Genomic DNA, 21,787 nt, shown 5'->3' with positions numbered 1-21,787 from the left:
GTTTAATATTTATGTCATTATCTAGATTATTGTCACTAGAGCACATGTCAACCACCGTTTCTTAACTCTTCCTCTTTTTAACAACGTTACTTTTGTCGTGTTCTTTTTATTACTGTAATGACTTTTATACGATATAAGCTTTTTACAGACTTCAACTATTGTATCCCCCTTTATTTTCGCTGTTTCAATTAATTATTGAAAACTACTGTATGCCGACATTAGCGACATCTGGTGAACTTACAACACAAACATCTTGTGGCTACTGTACGGCAGCTTGTTTTAAACAGTAGTAGTACCGACAACATGACTCGGGCATGTAATGTTATTTACATGTGTTTGACGATGCTGGTGTTGATTCTGTATTTAACATTTGATGATGCCACTATGGCTGCAGTACATTAGGACTTCGTTTTTATGAAACAGGTATGCCTCTTCATATTTAAAGCGCAAAATGTAAATTTTGTCCGGACTACTTTTCATTATGGTCTATGTATTGTTCTCAAGCTGTAGACAGTTTGAGAGTGTATCTATGTTTTTCCCTATTTTTGCTGCAGATCTGATGATGTTCATTAAAGACCGAAACCGGTAATCTCTTAACAAAAAGTTTGTGACCATAGACGTAAATTAAAGGAAACTCAAATGAATTTGACATTCGTGAAAGTAAATTTTGGCAACTCTAATAACAGCTAATATCTTATGCTGTTTGGCACGGGGTCCCATTTTACAGATCGTCTGCCTCAATTTTTTTGTATTCGCGTAACAGACATTACACCACCTGTGAAAGGGAACATCAGCACGGAAAACCGACATCTTCTCAAGGTTCAATGCTTAAGCAACTTTCTGCTTATCAGTCACGTACCTAATCGATGTGCGTAGGTGAGTGAAACGGCTTTTTCCTCTCGTTTGGTAACGTACCGACTGGTTGCACTCAATGCTCCCCCAAACACAGTGTTCCCAAATTGTTCTGAGCGACGTAGTTCTCGAATATGATGCCTGAAATACTCGTGTTTTCAAAATGCATCTCGTTATTTCCAATAAATATTCATCGCGTTTCAGTCATGGCCTGTGCGGCTCGTCCCGGCGGAGGTTAGAGTCCTCCCTCGGGCATGAGTGCGTGTGTTTGTCCTTAGGATAATTTAGGTTAAGTAGTGCGTAAGCTTAGGGACTGATGACCTTAGCAGTGAAGTCCCATATGATTTCACACACATTTGAACATTTTTGAACATCGCGTTTCGAAAGTTCGCGTGGAAAAGTTTCCGCATGACGAATTATCTTGAAAATGTAGTAGGCATATTCTATTGAATAGGAACGCATATCCAATGTCTAATAAATTATGATCGGTCGTGGATTTACAAAAATAAAAAGCGGATGTGATGATCTGGTAAAAGGAATTACCAAAACCATTTCTGAAACACTTCTGCATTACGAGAAAACTGGTCAGAAACACTATCTAGACTGTTCAGAGCATATTAACCAGGAAGGTAGTTAAGTTTAAGGACCAAAAGGAAGATAGAATCCATTCTATATTCAGAAAATTCGTTGTCATCGTGCTGAATGTATACTCTTACGTAAATCAGTTCTCAATGAACGAAATTATCTTTTCCACTTTTAACTAGTGTACTACAGAAAAAAAGGAAGGAAGGAAGCAAAAGAATGGAATGAAAACAAAACAGGATACATTAGTGTTCATATATGCACTAAGTATTATGTTTGGACGGAGTATCTCGCCCAGGTATTGAAACGAAAGATACAGAATCAGAACATTTCGAACTCTAAAGTAAATACACGAACGGTTATGCAGAGCTAGTCTACAAATGTAGAAATATCGAAGGATAGTACTGCGTAGTATTTAGAATCGCACAGGGTCTCCATACAAGAAAACAAAAAAGGCCTATAGGAACCTTTCAAGTAATAAACGAGAACTCTCAGGAGTTCATCGTGGCTTGTCCTCCCCCTGGAAACACTAGAAAGGAGGGCGCTAACCTCGAGCGTGATCTCCTCGAAGTCGCAGTCAGACTCTGCCTCGCTGCTGCTCGGAGACATGCGAGATCCATAGAAGCTTCTGCCCTTCCTACGGGGAGGCACACAGCGGACAGCTAGCGCCAGCCGCTGCTGCCACGAGGCGCAAGTCCACTGGCAGGTAGACCTCATCGCGGTCAAATGCGCCGCAACTGCCTACCACATCACCACCCAAACTACCTTTAGCGCTTGGCCCCCTCCGGGCCGGCCCTCCTCCATCCCCTCCGCCCACTACTCCCACCGCTTTCCCACGGACAGCTGCTCACTCCTGTTTCGTAACCTCTCTGACAAATCGAATTGGTTGTCTTACACGCTACAAGTAACCTGTCGTCCCGTTTACGTCACTCAACTGACAGAAACCCTCTACGTGTAACTCTGCCTTCATAATCTGAAACTAGACGGTAAGTGCACGGTTACGGAACTTCTCAATATTATTTATGTAAGTGGTGGAGTAACATCCAAGATTGTCTGGCTCAGAGTGCAGGGTGTAACATTTCCTGTTTGGCAGTGAAAAATTGTGCTCCTTGCTCAAAAGTGCTGTTTTATCGATACAGTACCTTTAAGATCAGCGCATTTTAACAAATTTTTTACAATGAATACATCTGCAAAATAAGCATTTTGGGCTTTCGCAACTGTGCAATATTTATTCTGTGTTTTACGTCGCGAGATGTTCAGTACTGCAAGTCAAAGTGAATGTACACCAAAAAGCAGTGCCAAAGGAACGAATACCTGAAAAATGTGCATGTAAACGACATCGGTGGAGGTAATCAGAAACCCGGCAAAAACGCAGTAACTGAAGATGTTTTACAAGAGTAAAACGAAACTCGTACGGTAACGAACACACGTTCTAGTAGTTGCAAAAACAGATTTAATGTACATTATGTAATTACACAGCAACTTCGGCTACCACGGGCGCATAGTCGAATTACGAGTATTCTTTGGTAATGTTGTTTGAATAAAAATACGAGGATACAACGTCGTTACGAGCTGCAAGAACGTTCTCTTCTTCACTAAATGTGAGACTGTAGTCTATTATTATTATTATTATTATTATTTCTTTACTTTCTCAGACGTTAAGTCTGGTTAAAAATGGAAAGTGACGCGGACCTTGATCAAGTGTCACTTCCTTTTAACTGTACGGTATGTGTTATATTGCATTCTTCTTCTACATCCATACTCCGCAAGCCACCTGACGGTGTGTGGCGGAGGGTACCCTGAGTACCTCTATCGGTTCTCCCTTCTATTCCAGTCTCGTATTGTTCGTGGAAAGAAGGATTGTCGGTATGCATCTGTGTGGGCTCTAATCTCTCTGATTTTATCCTTATGGGCTTTTCGCGAGATATACGTAGGAGGGAGCAATATAGTGCTTGACTCTTCGGTGAAGGTATGTTCTCGAAACTTTAACAAAAGCCCGTACCGAGCTACTGAACGTCTCTACTGCAGAGTCTTCCACTGGAGTTTAGGAACTTTCGGGTAATTGAACATGTATCAATAATTACAGATTTCTGTAGTTGTATATATATATAAGTTTGGATGTAGCTGTATAGCATTGATGTACTGGTGGATATTGTGTGGTATGACTCCTGTAGTTGATAGTATAATTGGTATAATGTCAACTTTATCCTGATGCCACATAGCCTTGACTTCCTCAGCCAGTCGGATGTATTTTTCAATTTTTTTCTCCTGTTTTCTTTTTTATATTTGTGTATTGCGTATGGATATTTCGATTAGTTGTGTTAATTTCTTCTTTTTATTGGTGAGTATGATGTCAGGTTTGTTATGTGGTGTTGTTTTATCTGTTATAATGGTTCTGTTCCAGTATAATTTGTATTCGTCATTCTCCAGTACATTTTGTGGTGCATACTTTTATGTAGGAACGTGTTTTACTAGTTTATGTTGTATGGCAAGTAGTTGATGTATTATTTTTGCTACATTGTCATGTCTTCTGGGGGATTCTGTATTTGCTAGTATTGTACATCCGCTTGTAATGTGATCTACTGTTTCTATTTGTTGTTTGCAAAGTCTGCATTTATCTGTTGTGGTATTGGGATCTTTAATAATATGCTTGCTGTAATATCTGGTGTTTATTGTTTGATCCTGTATTGCAATCATAAATCCTTCCGTCTTACTGTATATATTGCCTTTTCTTAGCTATGTGTTGGATGCGTCTTGATCGATGTGTGGCTGTGTTAGCTGATACGGGTGCTTGCCATGTAGTGTTTTCTTTTTCCAATTTACTTTCTTCGTTTCTGTTGATGTTATGTGATCTAAAGGGTTGTAGAAGTGGTTATGAAATTGCAGTGGTGTAGCCGATGTATTTATATGAGTGATTGCTTTGTGTATCTCGCTAGTTTCTGCTCGTTCTAGAAAGAATTTTCTTAAATTGTCTACCTGTCCATAATGTAGGATTTTTATATCAATAAATCCCCTTCCTCCTACCTTTCTGCTTAATGTGAATCTTTCTGTTGCTGAATGTATGTGATGTATTCTATATTTGTGGCATTGTGATCGTGTAAGTGTATTGAGTGCTTCTAGGTCTGTGTTACTCCATTTCACTACTACAAATGAGTAGGTCAATATTGGTATAGCATAAGTATTTATAGCTTTTGTCTTGCTTCTTGCTGTAAATTCTGTTTTCAGTATTTTTGTTACTCTTTGTCTATATTTTTCTTTTAGTTCTTCTTTAATACTTGTATTATCTATTCCTATTTTTTGTCTTTATCCTAGATATTTATAGGCATCCGTTTTTTCCATCGCTTCTATGCAGTCGCTGTGGTTATCCAATAAGTAATCTTCTTGTTTATTGTGTTTTCCCTTGACTATGCTATTTTTCTTACATTTGTCTGTTCCAAAAGCCATATTTATATCATTGCTGAATACTTCTGTTATCTTTAGTAATTGGTCGAGTTGTTGATTTGTTGCTGCCAGTAGTTTTAGATCATCCATGTATAGCAAATGTGTGATTTTGTGTGGGTATGTTCCAGTGATATTGTATCCATAATTTGTATTATTTAGCATGTTGGATAGTGGGTTCAGAGCAAGGCAGAACCAGAAAGGACTTAATGAGTCTTCTTGGTATATTCCACGCTTAATCTGTATTGGCTGTGATGTGATATTATTTGAATTTGTTTGGATATTAAGTGTGGTTTTCCAATTTTTCATTACTATGTTTAGGAACTGTATCAATTTAGGATCTGCTTTGTATATTTCCAATATTTGTAGTAACCATGAATGGGGTACACTATCAAAAGCTTTTTGGTAATCAATGTATGCGTAGTGTAGCGACCTTTGTTTAGTTTTAGCTTGATATGTCACCTCTGCATCTATTATCAGTCGCTCGTTACATCCTCGTGCTCCTTTGCAACAACCTTTTTGTTCTTCATTTATAATATTGTTCTGTGTTCATTCATTTCTGTGTAATGACTGAAGTTAATATTTCATATATTGTTGGTAGGCATGTTATGGGGCGATATTTTGCTGGGTTTGCTGTGTCTGCTTGATCTTTAGGTTTCAGATAAGTTATTCCATGTGTAAGTGTATCAGGGAATGTGTATGGGTCTGCAATGTAACTGTTAAATAATTTGGTTAGATGTGAATGTGTTGAGGTGAACTTCTTTAGCCAGAAATTTGCTAATTTATCTTTTCCAGGGGCTTTCCAATTGTGAGTAGATTTAATTGCTTGGGTGGCTTCATGTTGCAAAATTATCACTTCAGGCATTTGTGGTATCATCTTGTATGTGTCTGTTTCTGCTTGAATCCACCGTGCATGCCTGTTATGTTGTACCGGGTTTGACCATATGTTGCTCCAGAAGTGTTCCATGTCTATTATGTTTGGTGGATTGTCTATTTTAATGTGTGTGTTATCTATTGTCTGGTAAAATTTCTTTTGGTTTGTGTTGAATGTTTGGTTTTGTTTCCTTCTATTTTCACTTTTTTTTAATCTTCTAAGTCGTTTGGCCAATGCTTGTAATTTCTGCTTCTTTTCATCTAATTGCTCTATCGCTTCTTGTTGTGAGATTTTACCTAACCTTTTTCGTTTTTGTTCTGACATTTCATTTCTTATAAATTGTGTTAGCTGTCCGATGTCCTTTCTCAGTTTTTCTATTCTGATCTGTAGCCTGTGTTGCCATGCTGGTTTTGTGGGTTTCTTCTGTGTGTTGGTTGGTTCTGATCTCTGCCTAGTGTGTATATTTAGTGTAGTGACTATAAACCAGTAGTTGTAACTCTTCCATAGTTGTGTTTTCATTTATTTTGTTGTGTATGATTGTGTTGATAGTTTTTATTGTTGTTTCGACTTGTGGGCTATTTGGCGGTCTATACAAGAATGGTCTAATGCCTGTATGTGTGTCTTTGTATTCTATATATGCCAGCTGAAATTTTTCTTCTATATCTAACATGTGTGTCACTCCGTGTTCTATTTGTGCTTGTTCTGGTGGCTGTCTTAAGATTTCGTTTTCCTCTGATTGTTTAATTGATGCGAGTTCGTCTTTGTTTGCTTGCTCTGGGATGTTTGAATCCATTACTGTATTTTCTTCTTCTTCTTCTGATTGCACATTATTTTGTTCCAGTATTTGTTGTACTTGTTGTTTGATGTTTTCTAATTCTGACTGGGGTATCCTGTTATTTTTGATTATTACACGAATCTGATCAGCTAGTCGTTGTTCTGTTAAAAATTTTAATTCTGGGTATCTGGTAATAAATGTTGGGTATACTTGTGATCTGTATCCAGTTGTGTTGGTTCCTAGATTTGTTGCTTGGTAATAACAGAGCATGAGATGTCGATTAACTTCATCTGACCATCTCATCCTCTGTCTTCGTTTTCCTTCTAGGGTGGTTGCAGGAAGCATATTCTGCACAACACCTCTATTCGGATTTATATCATTTTCCAGTTGGCTAGCAGTGTCGTTACCATTGTGGGCGGGCATAGGGTTCAAGCGTCGTCCCCGACCATGACGGCGCTCGTCCGAGGCCTCTTTAGTTCTGTCCTGATCCAACGAATCACACTAAAAGGGGGGGTTAGCCCTTTTAGTGGTTTGTTCTTTTCGTCGCCTTTTGCGACTGGCAGAACATACCGGAGGCCTATTCTTTTCCCGGGCCTCCACGGGGTTTATTATTATTACTATTTTCAACGGCTTAACGCTCTGTAAGACAGCGGACAAAGAGGGCATCATACACGGAGAATTATGATGTATAGAGTGGCATTTGTATGGAGTGTAGCCATGTATGGAAGTGAAACATGGGCGATAAATAGTTTTGGACAAGAAGAGAATAGAAGCTTTCGAAACGTGATGCTACAGAAGAATGCTGAAAATTAGATGGGTAGATCACATAACTAATGATGAAGTATTGAATAGAATTTGGGATATGAGGAGCTTGTGGCACAACTTGACAAAAAGAAGGGACCGGTTAGTAGGACATGTTCTGAGGCATCAAGGGATCACAAATTTAGCATTGGAGGGCAGCGTGGAGGGTAAAAATCGTAGAGGGAGACCAAGAGATGAATACACTAAGCAGATTCGGAAGGATGTAGGTTGCAGTAAGTACTGGGATATGAAAAAGCTTGCACAGGATAGGGTAGCATGAAGAGCTGCATCAAACCAGTCTCAGGACTGAAGACCACAACAACAACAGAGTGGCATGGAAGCGAAGAAGTAAATTAAGACATGGCTTTGATCACGACACCACTGGAGACGAAATGGATAGGTTAAGAAACAAACCGTGACTTTTTGGAGGAACCATGTCGGTACTCGCTTTATGTGATTTACATAAATCACAGAAATATAAATCGGGGAAGTCAGTCAATGATTTCAATCTTGCTACAAGTGAATGAGAGAGCATTGTCTTTACCACTGAGTCGTCTTTGTGCGACACGGAAACTGCGTTGTTCAAGTTACACTGACTTGATTCACATTAAGATTTACAGAAGTCCATTGGTATAGTATGAGAAACCCAAAGGAGAATATCTAGTCTCGCAACAGGAACACACTCCTTCCTGATGTGTGTTTCACCTCACGGTGAAATTGTTTGGCGAGAGACACTCCAATGGTGCCGCATATTCAGGTTTCTTCCCGTTCCAGTCACGGGTTGAGTATGGAAAGAATCGCTGTTTGCGCGCTTCCCCGCGAGTTGTTGGGGTTGGGTTGTTTGGGGGAGGAGACCAGACAGCGAGGTCATCGGTCTCATCGGATTATGGAAGGATGTCGGCCGTGCCCTTTCTAAGGAACCATCCCGGCATTTGTCTGGAGCGACTTAGGGAAATCACGAAAACCCTAAATCAGGATGGCCGGGCGCGGGATTGAACCGTCGTCCTCCCGAATGCGAGTCCAGTGTGCTACCACTGCGCCACCTCGCTCGGCCCGTGAGTTGTTATTTGCCTCGTTTTATCTGCATGATCCCTACGAGCTAGATACGCAGAGGGTGGGTGGGGGGGGGGGGGCGGACTGAAGAAAGTTAATAGTAGTGAAAGGGGTTTCTATCATTTCTCTATGCAGTTTCTAGTGCGATGCACGCATTCTTTCGCTGAGTGTTTGCGCCAGTTGGGATTTTCTAATATTTCAGTTGAACTCTCTCGCCAATGAAACATGCATGTCCAAGACAAAACCCTTGTATGGATCCCCAGCTTTCAGCTTTTTCTTAGTCAACCGAAATTACTCGAGCGTGACGCAACTGTTTTTTTAACTAGGGCACAGCGGATTTCCATTCTTACACTTGAGTCGTCTGAGATAGCGAACCATCTCTTATTATATCAATAGCAACGGGACATTCAAGCTTTTACGTATTTTTCTTTCCCCCGTGAGCTACACCAAAGTGCTTTACGAGCTTTAACTTCTACCGGTTCTTCTAAGATCACACAATTGAAGTAACGTCGAGCGAACGCTTCTACATTAGCTCTTCCAGATTGGGAGACGGGCAAAACAAGATTGATGCGCTCTCTCTCTCTCTCTCTCTCTCTCTCTCTCTCTCTCTCTCTCTCTCTCTCTCATTACGAGTTCGGCAGTCCACCCCTTAATCAAATGGTTCAAATGGCTCTGAGCACTATGGGACTTAACTTCGATGGTGATCAGTCCCCTAGAACGTAGAACTACTTAAATCTAACCAACCTAAGGACATCACACACATCCATGACCGAGGCAGGATTCGAACCTGCGGCCGTAGCGGTCGCGCGGTTCAAGACTGAAGCGCCTAGAACCGCTCGTCCACTCCGGCTGTCACCCCTTAATCCCTCTTATTCTACAACCAAGTAGAAAATAAGTTTTGAAGCAACAGCTGCCCTCGAGAATTCTGCAAAAAACAATATGCAAAAGACTGCGGCTCCACATTCCTTTCCTTTTCAGCAGGAATCAAATTTTGGTCTTTGTTGGTCCTCATTTAAAACAAAGGTCAAGTCGTGTTAAAGTTTTATAGATGTAATGCCACAGTGCTGTCACATACATAAAATGGCAGCTTGTAGAGTCTCTCGCCAGCGTTAAAATTCAAGTCTTAGAAGACAATATCACACTCAAAGATGGGTAAGGGTAACTTCGCGCTACGTGAGTGAATGGAAGGAGGTTAGGCACAGTGAGATCTGTTAGTCAGCTAGACACTTAATTCAAGTCCGCGCGTTTCTCTTACTGACTGTCTTCTCACTAAACACAGAGTTTGCTTGTAGCACTTTTAGCCTGTCCTCTACACGCTAGTTCAATTGTTCTGGCAGTTTCTCATTTAGTTGTGTCTAGAGCCAAAGCAGAATGCCAAGTATCCCGGACAAAATACTAATCACACTCAGGAGTCGTCACGCTATTGACACTTATCAACGCCTCTCGCTTTGATAATAGTCTGACTACGGATAGGACGATAATCTACAAGTTTCTTCAGGTATGCCATAAACGGCTAAGGCCATTCGTTATTGATTATATCCTGCAGTGTTACCCAACTGTTGGGGTGTTGTCGCTACTCTTTGCCCGCTGTTTCAAACAGTCTCAAACTTTTTTTATGGTATCGCGATTGGGTGATTCAGCGGTTCAATCGAGATGCCTCAGAGATCATCAAACCAGGAATGAATGCGTGCAGTCCTGGGCAAACAGGTCTCGTAATGCTGGAAGATGTCAGTGTTCATAGCACAGTAAACAGGAAGATGTAGGAGAAATGGCAACACTTGATCAACGAGAAAGTTTAAATAAAAAAAAAAACTGATTCATGTTCACGGTAGCCTGAATGCTAAGACCAAATTATCGTAGCAAAAATACCCCAAAACATTAAAGAACCGTCGCCGGTCTGAACCGCACCTTCCATACACTGCGGGTTAAACGTCTCTTTGGGCCGTCGGTGTACTCGACGGTTTGTATCATTTGAGTAGAGGTCAAAACGTGACTCGTCGGACCACATCACACGTGTACATTCAGCTGCTGCCCAGTTTGGGTGTTTTTTGGCCCACTGACGGGCAGCGTTCTGTTTCATTGCGAGCAATGACGTTTTGCGAGGTACCTGACTCTAATGTCCATTACACGCAGTTCCATTCCCAACGTTCGTCCAGAAGTTAGTTGGGACGAAACTGCATTCACTGGCAGCAGCAACTCATGTCGGTTTGAAACGGATTGTCGTTGACAAGCCGTGATTCTTCTCTCCAGTTCCTTTCGGTTTGGATCTTTTTGCGATCACTGTTCTTGCGCTGTGTTATACAGCTGCAACATCTTTCACAGTGTGGCCACAGAGAAGTCCAAATGATGGCTCCTTCCTGCCACTGTCACTTTTCCACGTCGACCGATCATACTGCGCTGATTCCAGACAACGGACTGGCGCACTGCCATGACTTACGTCAGCAGTGGAGGGTCACATGTCAGCCTGGTCGCATCTATTGCTATCCTTTGCCAACCAAGGAACCGAACTGGTTAATCATCGCGTTCGTCCCTCCACACCTTGTTCTAAAGTAATATTCACCATGATCGATCATGAAGTTCATATCTCTGCTCGAAACCCAAATGACATATCTACTCCTGAATTACGAGGACGTGCTGAAAAACAATGCCTCCGAATTTGTTATGAGAAAAATTCTAAAGCTTTTTACATAAAACAAACGTTACTATTGAATTGCGGCGTGTAACGTAATTATATCGGAGCGTGAGAAACAGCGTGCTGTAAAGTGTTTCGAATTTCAAGAGTCCGTCACATATGGAGCATCCTATCCTTCAGCACGATATTGCTAGACCACACAAGAGCGCTGCGATATTTGAAACAATTCGATGCCTTGGGTTCACTGCCATCGATCATCCTACTACACTCCCGACTTGACCCTATCCGAGTTTTATCTGTTTCAAAATATCAAAAGAACACCTTCGAGAACTTCACTTTGATAGCCATGAAGCTGTGCAAGCCGAGGGGAGGTTGTCGCTCCGCCAGAAAAATTCAAACATTTTACATTGGCGGTATCAACAAACTGGTCTCTCGTTGGGAGAAATTTGCTCGTCACCAGGGTGACTATGTTGAGAAATAAAAATGTATAGACATGAAGAATGAAGATGTAGAATGTCAATAACATTTCTTTTATTTAAAAAGTGTGAAGAGTTTTCACATGAAAAATTTAGAGGCATTACTTTTCAGCACGTCCTCGTTCTATTACAACGGAAAAAAGTGAAGATTAATTCATGTACTCAGTTGCAGAGTAAAGGGGGTGTTCGCGTACGAATAACACTGCACTGCAGTTGAGATCCGATACGAGATTTTATGCTATTGCTGCCTTAGCGTTCTCACGATCCATCGTATGCCTTTTATTTCTATACACAGTGAAACACCAATACCCGTCGCATAACCGCCCAAATCATAGCTATGTAAATGTCTTCCAATCTCGGTATTCGAACTGGCATACTCTTGGATGTCAGTCGGAATGTGACACTGCAGCGGGAGTGGACAGATTGTGTGGAAGAAACCTCTCCAATAGTTGCTTGTAGTGATTCAAGAAAATTAGAGGAAACCTATGCAAAGACGAGAGCTTACATCAACCATAGTGTCTCCTAGACGCGCAACCAGCGCCATCGCACAACGCCGTTAACTCTTTACTACTACCAACGAAATAATTCTAATTGGGGCGGGATTACAATGACTGTAACTGTACCTCAACTGCATATTCCTAGATCTTGAAGGGTAAAAATATTACATAAAAGACCTATATGTATCTAGAGGTCATAGAGCATTAGTTTGATTATGCTTGGCTGTTGAGATTTATAACTTGAAGCAACCGAATTAAACAGGAACATGTCACTTCTTCAATATGGAAAATGTTCAGAAAAGTAAAAATATTGTATAATAGATCATCAGGAAAGTAAGATTAAAAAAAAAAAGGCTATGAGCACTATGCGACTTAACTGCTGAGGTCATCAGTCCCCTAGAACTTAGAACTACTTAAACCTAACTAACCTAAGCAAAAGTAAGATTCACTGATATGGCTGTCATTCTGCGCAAGCTTCACAAAGGGTGCTGTTTTGGCTAGGAATGTTCACCACAATTATTTAGTTGTGACTTCTGTACAGTGACAACATGAGCTTATGCACCGTCCAGTCATTAATGTGACTGTCGTAAGTCTGAATAACCACTTTATGTAGCACGGACCACTGCGAGACGTGAAGAAAGAGTCGATGAGTTTCTTTAAGGTACCGACAGGGATGTGGAGCCGTGTCGACTCCACTGCAGTGGCCCGCTGCACTAGGTGTCTCGGCTGAGGATCCGTGGCACGAAGTGATATGAAGATGCCCTGGACAACGGTAGTGTACCAACCTGAGTAATCCCCACCATACGGTTGGTTGGTTGGTTTGTGGGATTAAAGGGACCAGACTGCGACGGTCATCGGTCCCTTTTGCCAAATACTAAAAACACCCACAAAGAATAAAAACGATTAACAGAATAGATCACATACGACACAGAACAAAAGAAACTTAGACAAAGACCAGACAAAACGAACTAAAATCATACAGAGAGTGACGGTGGTTGGCCGACCATAGAAATAAAAAAGGAAAAGCCAACCACTTAGAAACACATTAAAAAATCAGTTTAAAATCGTAGGCCAAAGGCAAGGATCAACACAAAACAATAAAATAAAACAAACACTCAGATTAAATGATAAAAACCCTCTGCCCGAATAAAACGTAAAACTAAGTCAGCCATAGCAGAGGCATCTGTTAAAAGGGCAGGGAGCGTGTCAGGCAGTGCGAACGACTGCCGGAGCACAGCTAAAAGTGGACAGTCCAATAAAATGTGGACCACTGTCAAAACGGAGCCGCAGCGACATAAAGATGGGTCCCCACGTCGCAATAGGTGGCCGTGCGTCATCCATGTGTGCCCCACGCGCAACCGGCAGATGACAACAGACTCCTTGCGAGAGACCCGCAAGGAGGAGCTCCACACACCGGTAGCTTCCTTGATGGCCCGAAGTCTGTTTCGTGAAGGCAGGGCGCGCCATTCAGTGTCCCAAAGGTCCAGAATTTTGCTGCGTAGAAACGCTCGCAAATCTGTATCCGGGAGGCCAATGTCCAGAGATGGTGTACTGGTCGCCTCTCTCGCCAGGCGGTCAACATTCTCATTGCCGGGTATCCCAACATGGCCTGGGGTCCACACGAACACAGAGCGGCCGCAACGCGCAAGAGTATGCAGGGACTCATGGATAGCCATCACCAGACGAGAACGAGGAAAAAACTGGTCGAGAGCTCGTAAACCGCTCAGGGAATCGCTACAGATAACGAAAGACTCACCTGAGCAGGAGCGGATATACTCTAGGGCTCGAAAGATGGCGAACAGCTCAGCAGTGTAAACGCTGCAGCCAGCCGGCAAGGAACGTTGTTCGGAATGTTCCCCTAGAGTTAGCGCATAACCGACACGACCAGCAACCATCGAGCCGTCAGTGTAAACAATGCCAGAGCCCTGATGCGTTGCGAGGATTGAAAGAAAGCGGCGGCGGAAGGCCTCTGGAGGGACTGAGTCCTTCGGGCCCTGTGCCAATTCGAGCCGAAGGCAAGGGCGAGGCACACACCACGGGGGTGTACGCAGAGGTGCCCGGAAAGGAGGTGGAACAGAGAAAAACCCAAGCCAGGAGAGAAGCTCTTTGACGCGTACGGCGATCGGAGAACCCGACCGGGGCCGACGGTCTGGCAGATGAACGACTGACTGCGGGAACAGGACACGATAATTTGGATGCCCGGGCAAGCTAAAAACATGGGCAGCATAAGCAGCCAGAAATTGTTGGCGTCGTAACCGCAGTGGAGGGACACCTGCCTCCACAAGTATGCTGTCCACAGGGCTGGTCCGGAAGGCACCAGTGGCATGGCGTACACCGCTGTGGAGGATTGGGTCCAGCACCCGCAACGCAGATGGGGATGCTGAGCCATAAGTCAGGCTCCCATAATCCAGACGAGACTGGATTAACGCCCGGTAGAGCCGTAACAGGGTAGAGCGCTCGGCGCCCCAGCGGCTGTGGCTCAAGCATCTCAGAGCATTTAGATGCCGCCAGCACGCCTGTTTAAGCTGCCGAATATGAGGCAGCCAAGTCAACCGGGCATCAAAAACGACACCCAAAAACCTGTGGGTCTCCACCACAGCAAGAAGTTCGTTGTCAAGATAAAGCCGCGGCTCTGGATGGACCATTCGGCGCCGGCAGAAATGCATAACGCGTGTCTTAGCAGCCGAAAACCGAAAACTGAAAACCATGCGCTACAGCCCAAGACTGCGCTTTGCGGATTGCGCCCTGTAGCTGACGTTCAGCAGCTGCAATACCAATAGAGCTGTAGTGAAGGCAGAAGTCGTCAGCATACAGGGAAGCAGAGACAGAATTTCCCACGGCCGCAGCGAGCCCGTTAATGGCTATTAAAAACAGGAGACACTTAAAACAGAACCCTGTGGCACACCGTTCTCCTGGACGTGGGAAGAACTATATGAGGCTGCGACTTGCACGCGGAAGGTACGATACGACAGAAAATTGCGGATAAAGATCGGCAGAGGGCCCCCAAGACCCCATCCATGAAGCGTAGAAAGGATGTGATGACGCCATGTCGTATCGTACGCCTTCCGCATGTCGAAAAAGACAGCGACCAGGTGCTGACGGCGGGCAAAGGCAGTACGGATGGCCGACTCCAGGCTCACCAGATTGTCGGCGGCGGAGCGGCCTTTACGGAACCCACCCTGATAACGAGCCAGAAGGCCCCGAGACTCCAGTACTCAAGTCAAGCGCCGGCTCACCATCCGTTCCAGCAACTTGCAAAGAACGTTGGTGAGGCTAATGGGACGGTAGCTGTCCACCTCCAAAGGGTTCGTGCCTGGCTTCAGAATGGGGATAACAATACTTTTCCGCAATTGCGACGGAAACGCACCCTCGACCCAAATACGGTTGTAAAGGTCGAGGAGGCGTCGCTTGCAGTCCACTGAAAGGTGTTTCAGCATCTGACAGTGGATGCGATCTGGCCCAGGAGCGGTATCAGGGCAAGCGGCAAGCGCACTGTGAAATTCCTACTCACTGAATGGAGCATTGTAGGATTCAGAATGGTGGGTGCGAAAAGAAAGGCTCCGACGTTCCATCCGCTCTTTAATGGAGCGGAAGGCCAGTGGGTAATTGGAAGAAGCGGAACTAAGAGCAAAATGCTCTGCCAAGCTGTTGGCTATTTCGTCAAAGTCTGTACAAACTGCTCCATTCAGTGAGAGCGCAGGGACGCTGACAGGGGTCCGATAGCCGTAGACGCGTCGGATCTTGGCCCAGACCTGCGAGGGAGAGACATGGAGGCCAATGGTGGACACATACCGCTCCCAGCACTCCTGCTTGCTTTGGCGGGTAAGGCGGCGGGCTCGCGCACGCAACCGTTTGAAGGTGATGAGGTGTTCAATGCAGGGATGTCGCTTGTGACGCTGTAGCGCCCGCCGGCGATCTTTAATCGCTTCAGCGATCTCACGCGTCCACCAAGGCACAGTCCGCCGCCGAGGGGACCCAGAAGAACGGGGAATGGCAGATTCGGCGGCAGTAACGATGCCGGTGGTGACCGATTGAACCACCGCATCTATATCATCACTAGAGAGAGGCTCAATAGCGGCAGTGGAGGAAAACAAGTCCCAGTCAGCCTTATTCACAGCCCACCTGCAAGGGCGCAGAGAAGACTGACGCTGTGGCAGTGACAGAAAGATCGGAAAGTGGTCACTACCACACAGGTCGTCATGCACTCTCAATTGGACAGACGGTAAGAGGCTAGGGCTGCAGATCGAAAGGTCGATGGCGGAGTACGTGCCATGCGCCACGCTGAAGTGTGTGAAGGAACCATAATTTAGAAGCGAAAGATCGAGCTGTGCCAATAAATGGTCAATGGTGGCGCCTCGACCTGTCGCCACTGACCCACCCCACAGAGGGTTATGGGCGGTGAAGTCGCCCAGTAACAAGATAGGTGGCGGCAATTGGGCTATTAGAGCAGCCGGGGCATGCTGTGGGACATCACCATCCGGTGGAAGGTAAAGACTGCAGACGGTAACAGCTTGTGGCGTCCACACCCGAACAGCGACAGCCTCTAAAGCTGTTTGTAGAGGTACAGACTCGCTGTGAAGAGAGTTAAGGACATATATGCAGACGCCACCAGACACCCTTTCATAAGCTGCCCGGTTCTTATAATAACCCCGATAGCCACGGACGGTGGGGGTTCGCATTGCTGGGAACCAAGTTTCCTGAATAGCAATACAGGAGAAAGGGTGAAGGCTGATAATTTGTCTGAGCTCAGCTAGATGGTGGAATAAACCGCTGCAGTTCCACTGGAGGATGGTATTGTCTATGTCTGAGAAAGGCGTGACGGAACTTGGAAGGCAGATTACGCCGCTGGGTCACCTGCTGCCTCCAATTGAGCACCGGTGCTAGCGCTATCCATGGCGTCTGAGGGACCGGCGAGTTCGAGGTCCTCAGCGGACGCCAGAATCTCCACCTCGTCCTCAGACGCAGAGCTTGTAGGAAGCGGTGGGATGGGTGCCACCGCAATTTCGTTAGCCTTGGGGACTTTTTTCTTCTTCTTCTTCTTCTTCTTCTTCTGTTTCTCTTGCTGTGCCTTCGGTGGTTCAGGCTGGGAGGGCTTCACTGGGTCAGTCTCAGGGACAGACGACGACCGTGAGGCCCTACGACCAGGGACCGGTGGTTGTTTGAGCCACTTGCGGCTGTCTGCTTTTGTACCGGTCGGAACTTGCGAAGGGAGGTCCCCAAGGGACCCCTTCCTGGCGAGAGGAGCCGAAGAAGACTTACGCTTCTCCGGCTGGGGAGGGGGAACTGATGTCCCCGAGGGTGGGGGGGGGGGTGTTGCTCCTGAAGTAGATGGAGCAGGAGCAACAGGGAGTTTAGTGACCCCACCATGAAGGGGGCAGGTGTGGGCCTTCGACTCAGAGCTGACTGGAGCTGATGGAACTGTAGCAGGAGTGACAGTTGCGGCATAAGAAGATGTCATACGCACTGGATGAAGCCGATCATATTTCCGCTTCGCCTCAGTGTACGTCAGTCGGTCGAGGGTCTTTATTTCCATGATTTTCCGCTCCTTCTGCAGAATCGGACAGTCCGGCGAGCAAGGCGGATGGTGCTCACCACAGTTCATACAGATTGGAGGCGGGGCACAGGGATGATCAGGATGGGATGATCGACCGCAATCGCGACATACGAGGTCGGAAGCACAGCGTGAAGACATATGGCCGAACTTCCAACACTTGAAGCACCGCATCGGGGGGGTGATATATGGCTTGACATCACAACAGTACACCATCACCTTGACCTTCTCAGGTAACGTGTCACCCTCGAAGGCCAACATGAAGGCACCGGTGGCAACTTGATGATCCCTCGGACCCCGGTGGACGCGCCGGACGAAATGGACACCTCGTCGCTCCAAGTTGGCGCGCAGCTAGTCATCGGACTCTAAAAGAAGATCCCTGTGGAAGATAATACCCTGGACCATATTCAGACTTTTATGGGGCGTGATAGTTACGGAGACATCCCCCAGCTTGTTACAAGCGAGCAAGGCCCGCGACTGGGCGGAGGATGCCGTTTTTATCAACACCGATCCGGACGGCATCTTGGACAAGCCCTTCACCTCCCCAAGCTTGTCCTCTAAATGCTCTACAAAGAACTGAGGCTTCACGGATATAAAGGATTCCCCATCAGCTCTGGTACAGACAAGATACCCGGGCGAATACGTCTCACTTTCATTCAATGCCTTTCGTTCCTCCCATGGTGTGGCGAGGGAGGGGAACGATTTGGGGGTCATAATCGTTACCTTTAAAATAGGCCGTCGAACGCTTAGAGACTGCTGGTGGCTGGCCACCAGCAAGAGAAGATGTGCCACGCTACATTGCGTGTCATCCACCCTGATGCCACCTACTCCGACCAAGGGCCCTCCCCACAGGCGCCACCCAGCCGCAGCATAGACCACCTGGCAGGATGTCCATTGCCGGGAGTCCCGATGACCCAGGGAGATGGGCATCTACTCCTTGGCATACGTGGGGAGTTAACGGCGCAGGCATCAGTAGAGCGATCCCTGTGTTGTCAGGGGGCTACAACCAACAGGGTACATGGCGGCCCCACCACAACGGACTGGCTACCGTGCTGGATCTTAGGTGCAAAAATGCCAAGGTCGTCGTCGCAGTTGATAGCAACACTGCAGAGTGCAGCGTGGTAATCGCACCCAGGGATGTATCCTCGCCCAAGAGATGGAAAACGAGCGGTACACCATTGCAACGACGAAAAAGCCGGCTAAAGGTCTCAATGCACGACGGATACAGTGCACCATGTAAGGCGCCCTTCCCCAACTGGCTCGCTCTTCGGAATAATTTATAAAGATGGAGGTCAAACCAGAGAGGGGACCATCACATAAGGCCCAAACATTTGAGACTCCTTTTAGTCTCCTCTTACGACAGGCAGGAATACCGCGGGCCTATTCTTACCCCCGAACCCGCAGGGGGCCCACCATACGGCCCCAGCAACCAGGAGTGATGGTACGGGGTGCCATTTCTTTTCAAAGCAGGACTCCTCTGGTTGTTCCTTGGGGCACGATTACAACACAGTGGTATGTCGCCGGTATTTTGCGCCCAGTTTTTTTACGTTTCATGTAAGCCATTCTTGGCTTACATTTCAGCAAGATAATGCCCGCCCGCACAAGACTAGAGTTTCACCTGCTTGTCTTCGTGTTTGCCACACCCTAGTTTGCCAGCAAAGTTGCCATATGTCTCCCTAATTTATAACGTTAGGGGTATTATGAGCAAGGCCCTCAAATTAGCTAGGGATTTTGACGATCTAGCGCGCCAGTTGGACAGAATTTGGTGCGATATCCCTCAGGAGGTCATCCACCAATTGTATCAATCAATGTCACGCCGAATCAATGCTTGCAAAAGGGCCGCAGGCGAACCAACACATTAATGGCTTGCTAAATTTGAAAAGCTCTTTGCTTTAATCAATTTTTCTGAAACTTTAATCATTTGTTTGTCTGTAGACGTAAATAACATCTACCAATTTCAGTCCCATTTGAATAATTTCTTCGCGGTGCTTTTGTTTTTTTTTTTTTTTTTTTTTTTTTGCTCCTTAGAGTGTATTTTCTCGTCAGTTCCAAGCAATGTCCTCTTTTTTCCCCTCTATCTCTTTGCCACAGTTATACAGTTTTGCAATAGGTCCAATGCAGACAATTGGAAGTAGGGAACTATTGTCTTCATCGACTGGTTTGGGAATAATAATGCTCGGAAACTGTTAAATGGTTTCTCAGAGTCCTCAGAATATGAGCTACATCATGCGTGAAATGAAGCTAGTAAATGGAAATAGATATTATGAGACGATATGATACAGACTTTGCCCGCATCTCGTGGTCGTGCGGTAGCGTTCTCGCTTCCCACGCCCGGGTTCCCGGGTTCGATTCCCGGCGGGGTCAGGGATTTTCTCTGCCTCGTGATGGCTGGGTGTTATGTGCTGTCCTTAGGTTAGTTAGGTTTAAGTAGTTCTAGGTTCTAGGGGACTTATGACCACAGCAGTTGAGTCCCATAGTGCTCAGAGCCATTTGAACCATTTTTTAACATTGTCTAGTAGATTCATTGGATATGGTTCTCTCTTTCAAATTCGATGCAGCCATATTTTGCATCTTTCTGCAATCCTTTCGTCTTGTGGAATTACGAAGAAACATGCTACCACCCTCTGCTCTCTAACAGCAGTTTACAGCACATCACTTTGGTATGCTTCACCATAAGAAAGTTGACACTTTTTTTGGGTTCTTAATTTAACAAAATACGAGTTTGTACGCTTCATTGGACCCTGTATACTTACAAGGGAACCTCCCAATCGCACCCCCCTCAGATTTAGTTATAAGTTGGCAGCACAGTGGATAGGCCTTGAAAAACTGAACACAGATCAATCCAGAAAACAGGAAGAAGTTGTGTAGAACTATGAAAAAATAATCAAAATATACGAACTGAGTAGTCCATGAGCAAGATAGGCAATATCAAGGACAGTCTGAGGCCAATAGCGCCTTGGTCCTGTGGTTAGCGTGAGCAGGTGTGGAACGAGAGGTCCATGGTCGAAGTCTGCCCTCGAGTTAAAAGTTTAATTTCTTATTTTCGCAAAGTTATGATCTGTCCGTTCTTTCATTGACGTCTCTGTTCACTGTAATAAGTTTAGTGTCTGTGTTTTGCGACCGCACCGCAAAACCGTGCGATTAGTAGACGAAAGGATGTGACACTCCAATAGGAACCGAAAACATTTGATCGCAAGGTCATAGGTCAACCGATTCCTCCACAGGAAAACACGTCTGATATATTCTATACGACACTGGTGACGGCATGTGCGTCACATGACAGGAATATGTTGCCGACCCACCTAACTTGTACACTTGGCGAATGGGTAAAAAGATTCTTCTACCTCGCCGATTTAGGTTTTCTTGTGGATGTGATAATTACTCCCAAAAAAGTGGTGGAAACATAAGAGTTTGTCACATAAACTGAAAATAAAAAATTGAACTTTTCACTGGAGGGAGGACTTGAACTAAGGATCTCTCGTTCCGCAGCTGCTCGCGCTAACCACGGGACCACGGCGCTCCTGAGCTAGCATTATCCTTGATGTTGCTTATCTTGCGTATGGACTACTCAATTTGTATATTTTACTTATTTTTTCATAGTTCCACACAACTTCTTCCTGTTTTCTCGATTGATCTGTGTTCTGTTTTTCAAGGCCTATTCACTGTGCCAACTTATAACTAAATCTGAGGGGGATGCGATGGGGAGGTTCTCTTGTTAGACAACTGCTAGTCGGAACAATTCTCCCACTTACTCTCTTGTACTACTTGGGTCCATAATGGCTGCCTTGTTCCATGTGGCGTTCAACTGGCCAATGGCAACGCTCAATTGTCAACAATCCACATATAAAAAGTTCTCACCACTTTCTTCATACAGGGCTTTACGACCACCTGCAAAGCAGAGCTGTCATTCATGGCAGGCGGCGAGCATTAGCAGACGTTTTAAGGAAGACGAACAGCACGAAGTACATTTAGAGGCCAATAAAAATTACGTGGTGCTTTTTGCAAATAGGCATTAATCCTAGATTTAAGCTACCTTTTCCACTAATTGTAAGTATTAGTATTAATAATTTGGTACAGTTTATTTGATAGAACAATAAGGTTCAAATGGCTCTGAGCACTATGGGACTTAACATCTATGGTCGTCAGTCCCCTAGAACTTAGGTTAGTTAGGTTTAAGTAGTTCGAAGGACAACGCACAACACCCAGCCATCACGAGGCAAAGAAAATCTCTGACCCCGCCGGGAATCTAACCCGGG

At 45.1% G+C, this 21,787-nt stretch overlaps 1 protein-coding gene across 7 annotated transcripts in view; it reads right to left on the bottom strand.

Annotated features, from left to right (window-relative positions):
• Positions 1–21,787, bottom strand: part of LOC126248243 (ribosomal protein S6 kinase 2 beta) — a 634,112-nt gene that overhangs the window by 88,354 nt on the left and 523,971 nt on the right. The window contains exon 1 of one of the 7 annotated variants that reach the window (XM_049949090.1): positions 1,984–2,123. The exons of the other annotated variants lie outside the window; for them this stretch is intronic. Coding sequence (XP_049805047.1) covers positions 1,984–2,043 — 60 coding nt within the window. The 5' untranslated portion in view covers positions 2,044–2,123. Of the gene's footprint in view, positions 1–1,983; positions 2,124–21,787 lie in introns of those variants that run through there. 7 annotated transcript variants of the gene reach the window in all.

This window comes from Schistocerca nitens, chromosome 3 (genome assembly GCF_023898315.1).
Source record: "Schistocerca nitens isolate TAMUIC-IGC-003100 chromosome 3, iqSchNite1.1, whole genome shotgun sequence".
Taxonomy (NCBI): domain Eukaryota; kingdom Metazoa; phylum Arthropoda; class Insecta; order Orthoptera; family Acrididae; genus Schistocerca; species Schistocerca nitens.
The sequence above is the reverse complement of the archived record's forward strand: the minus strand, read 5'-3'. Positions and strand labels throughout refer to the sequence as shown.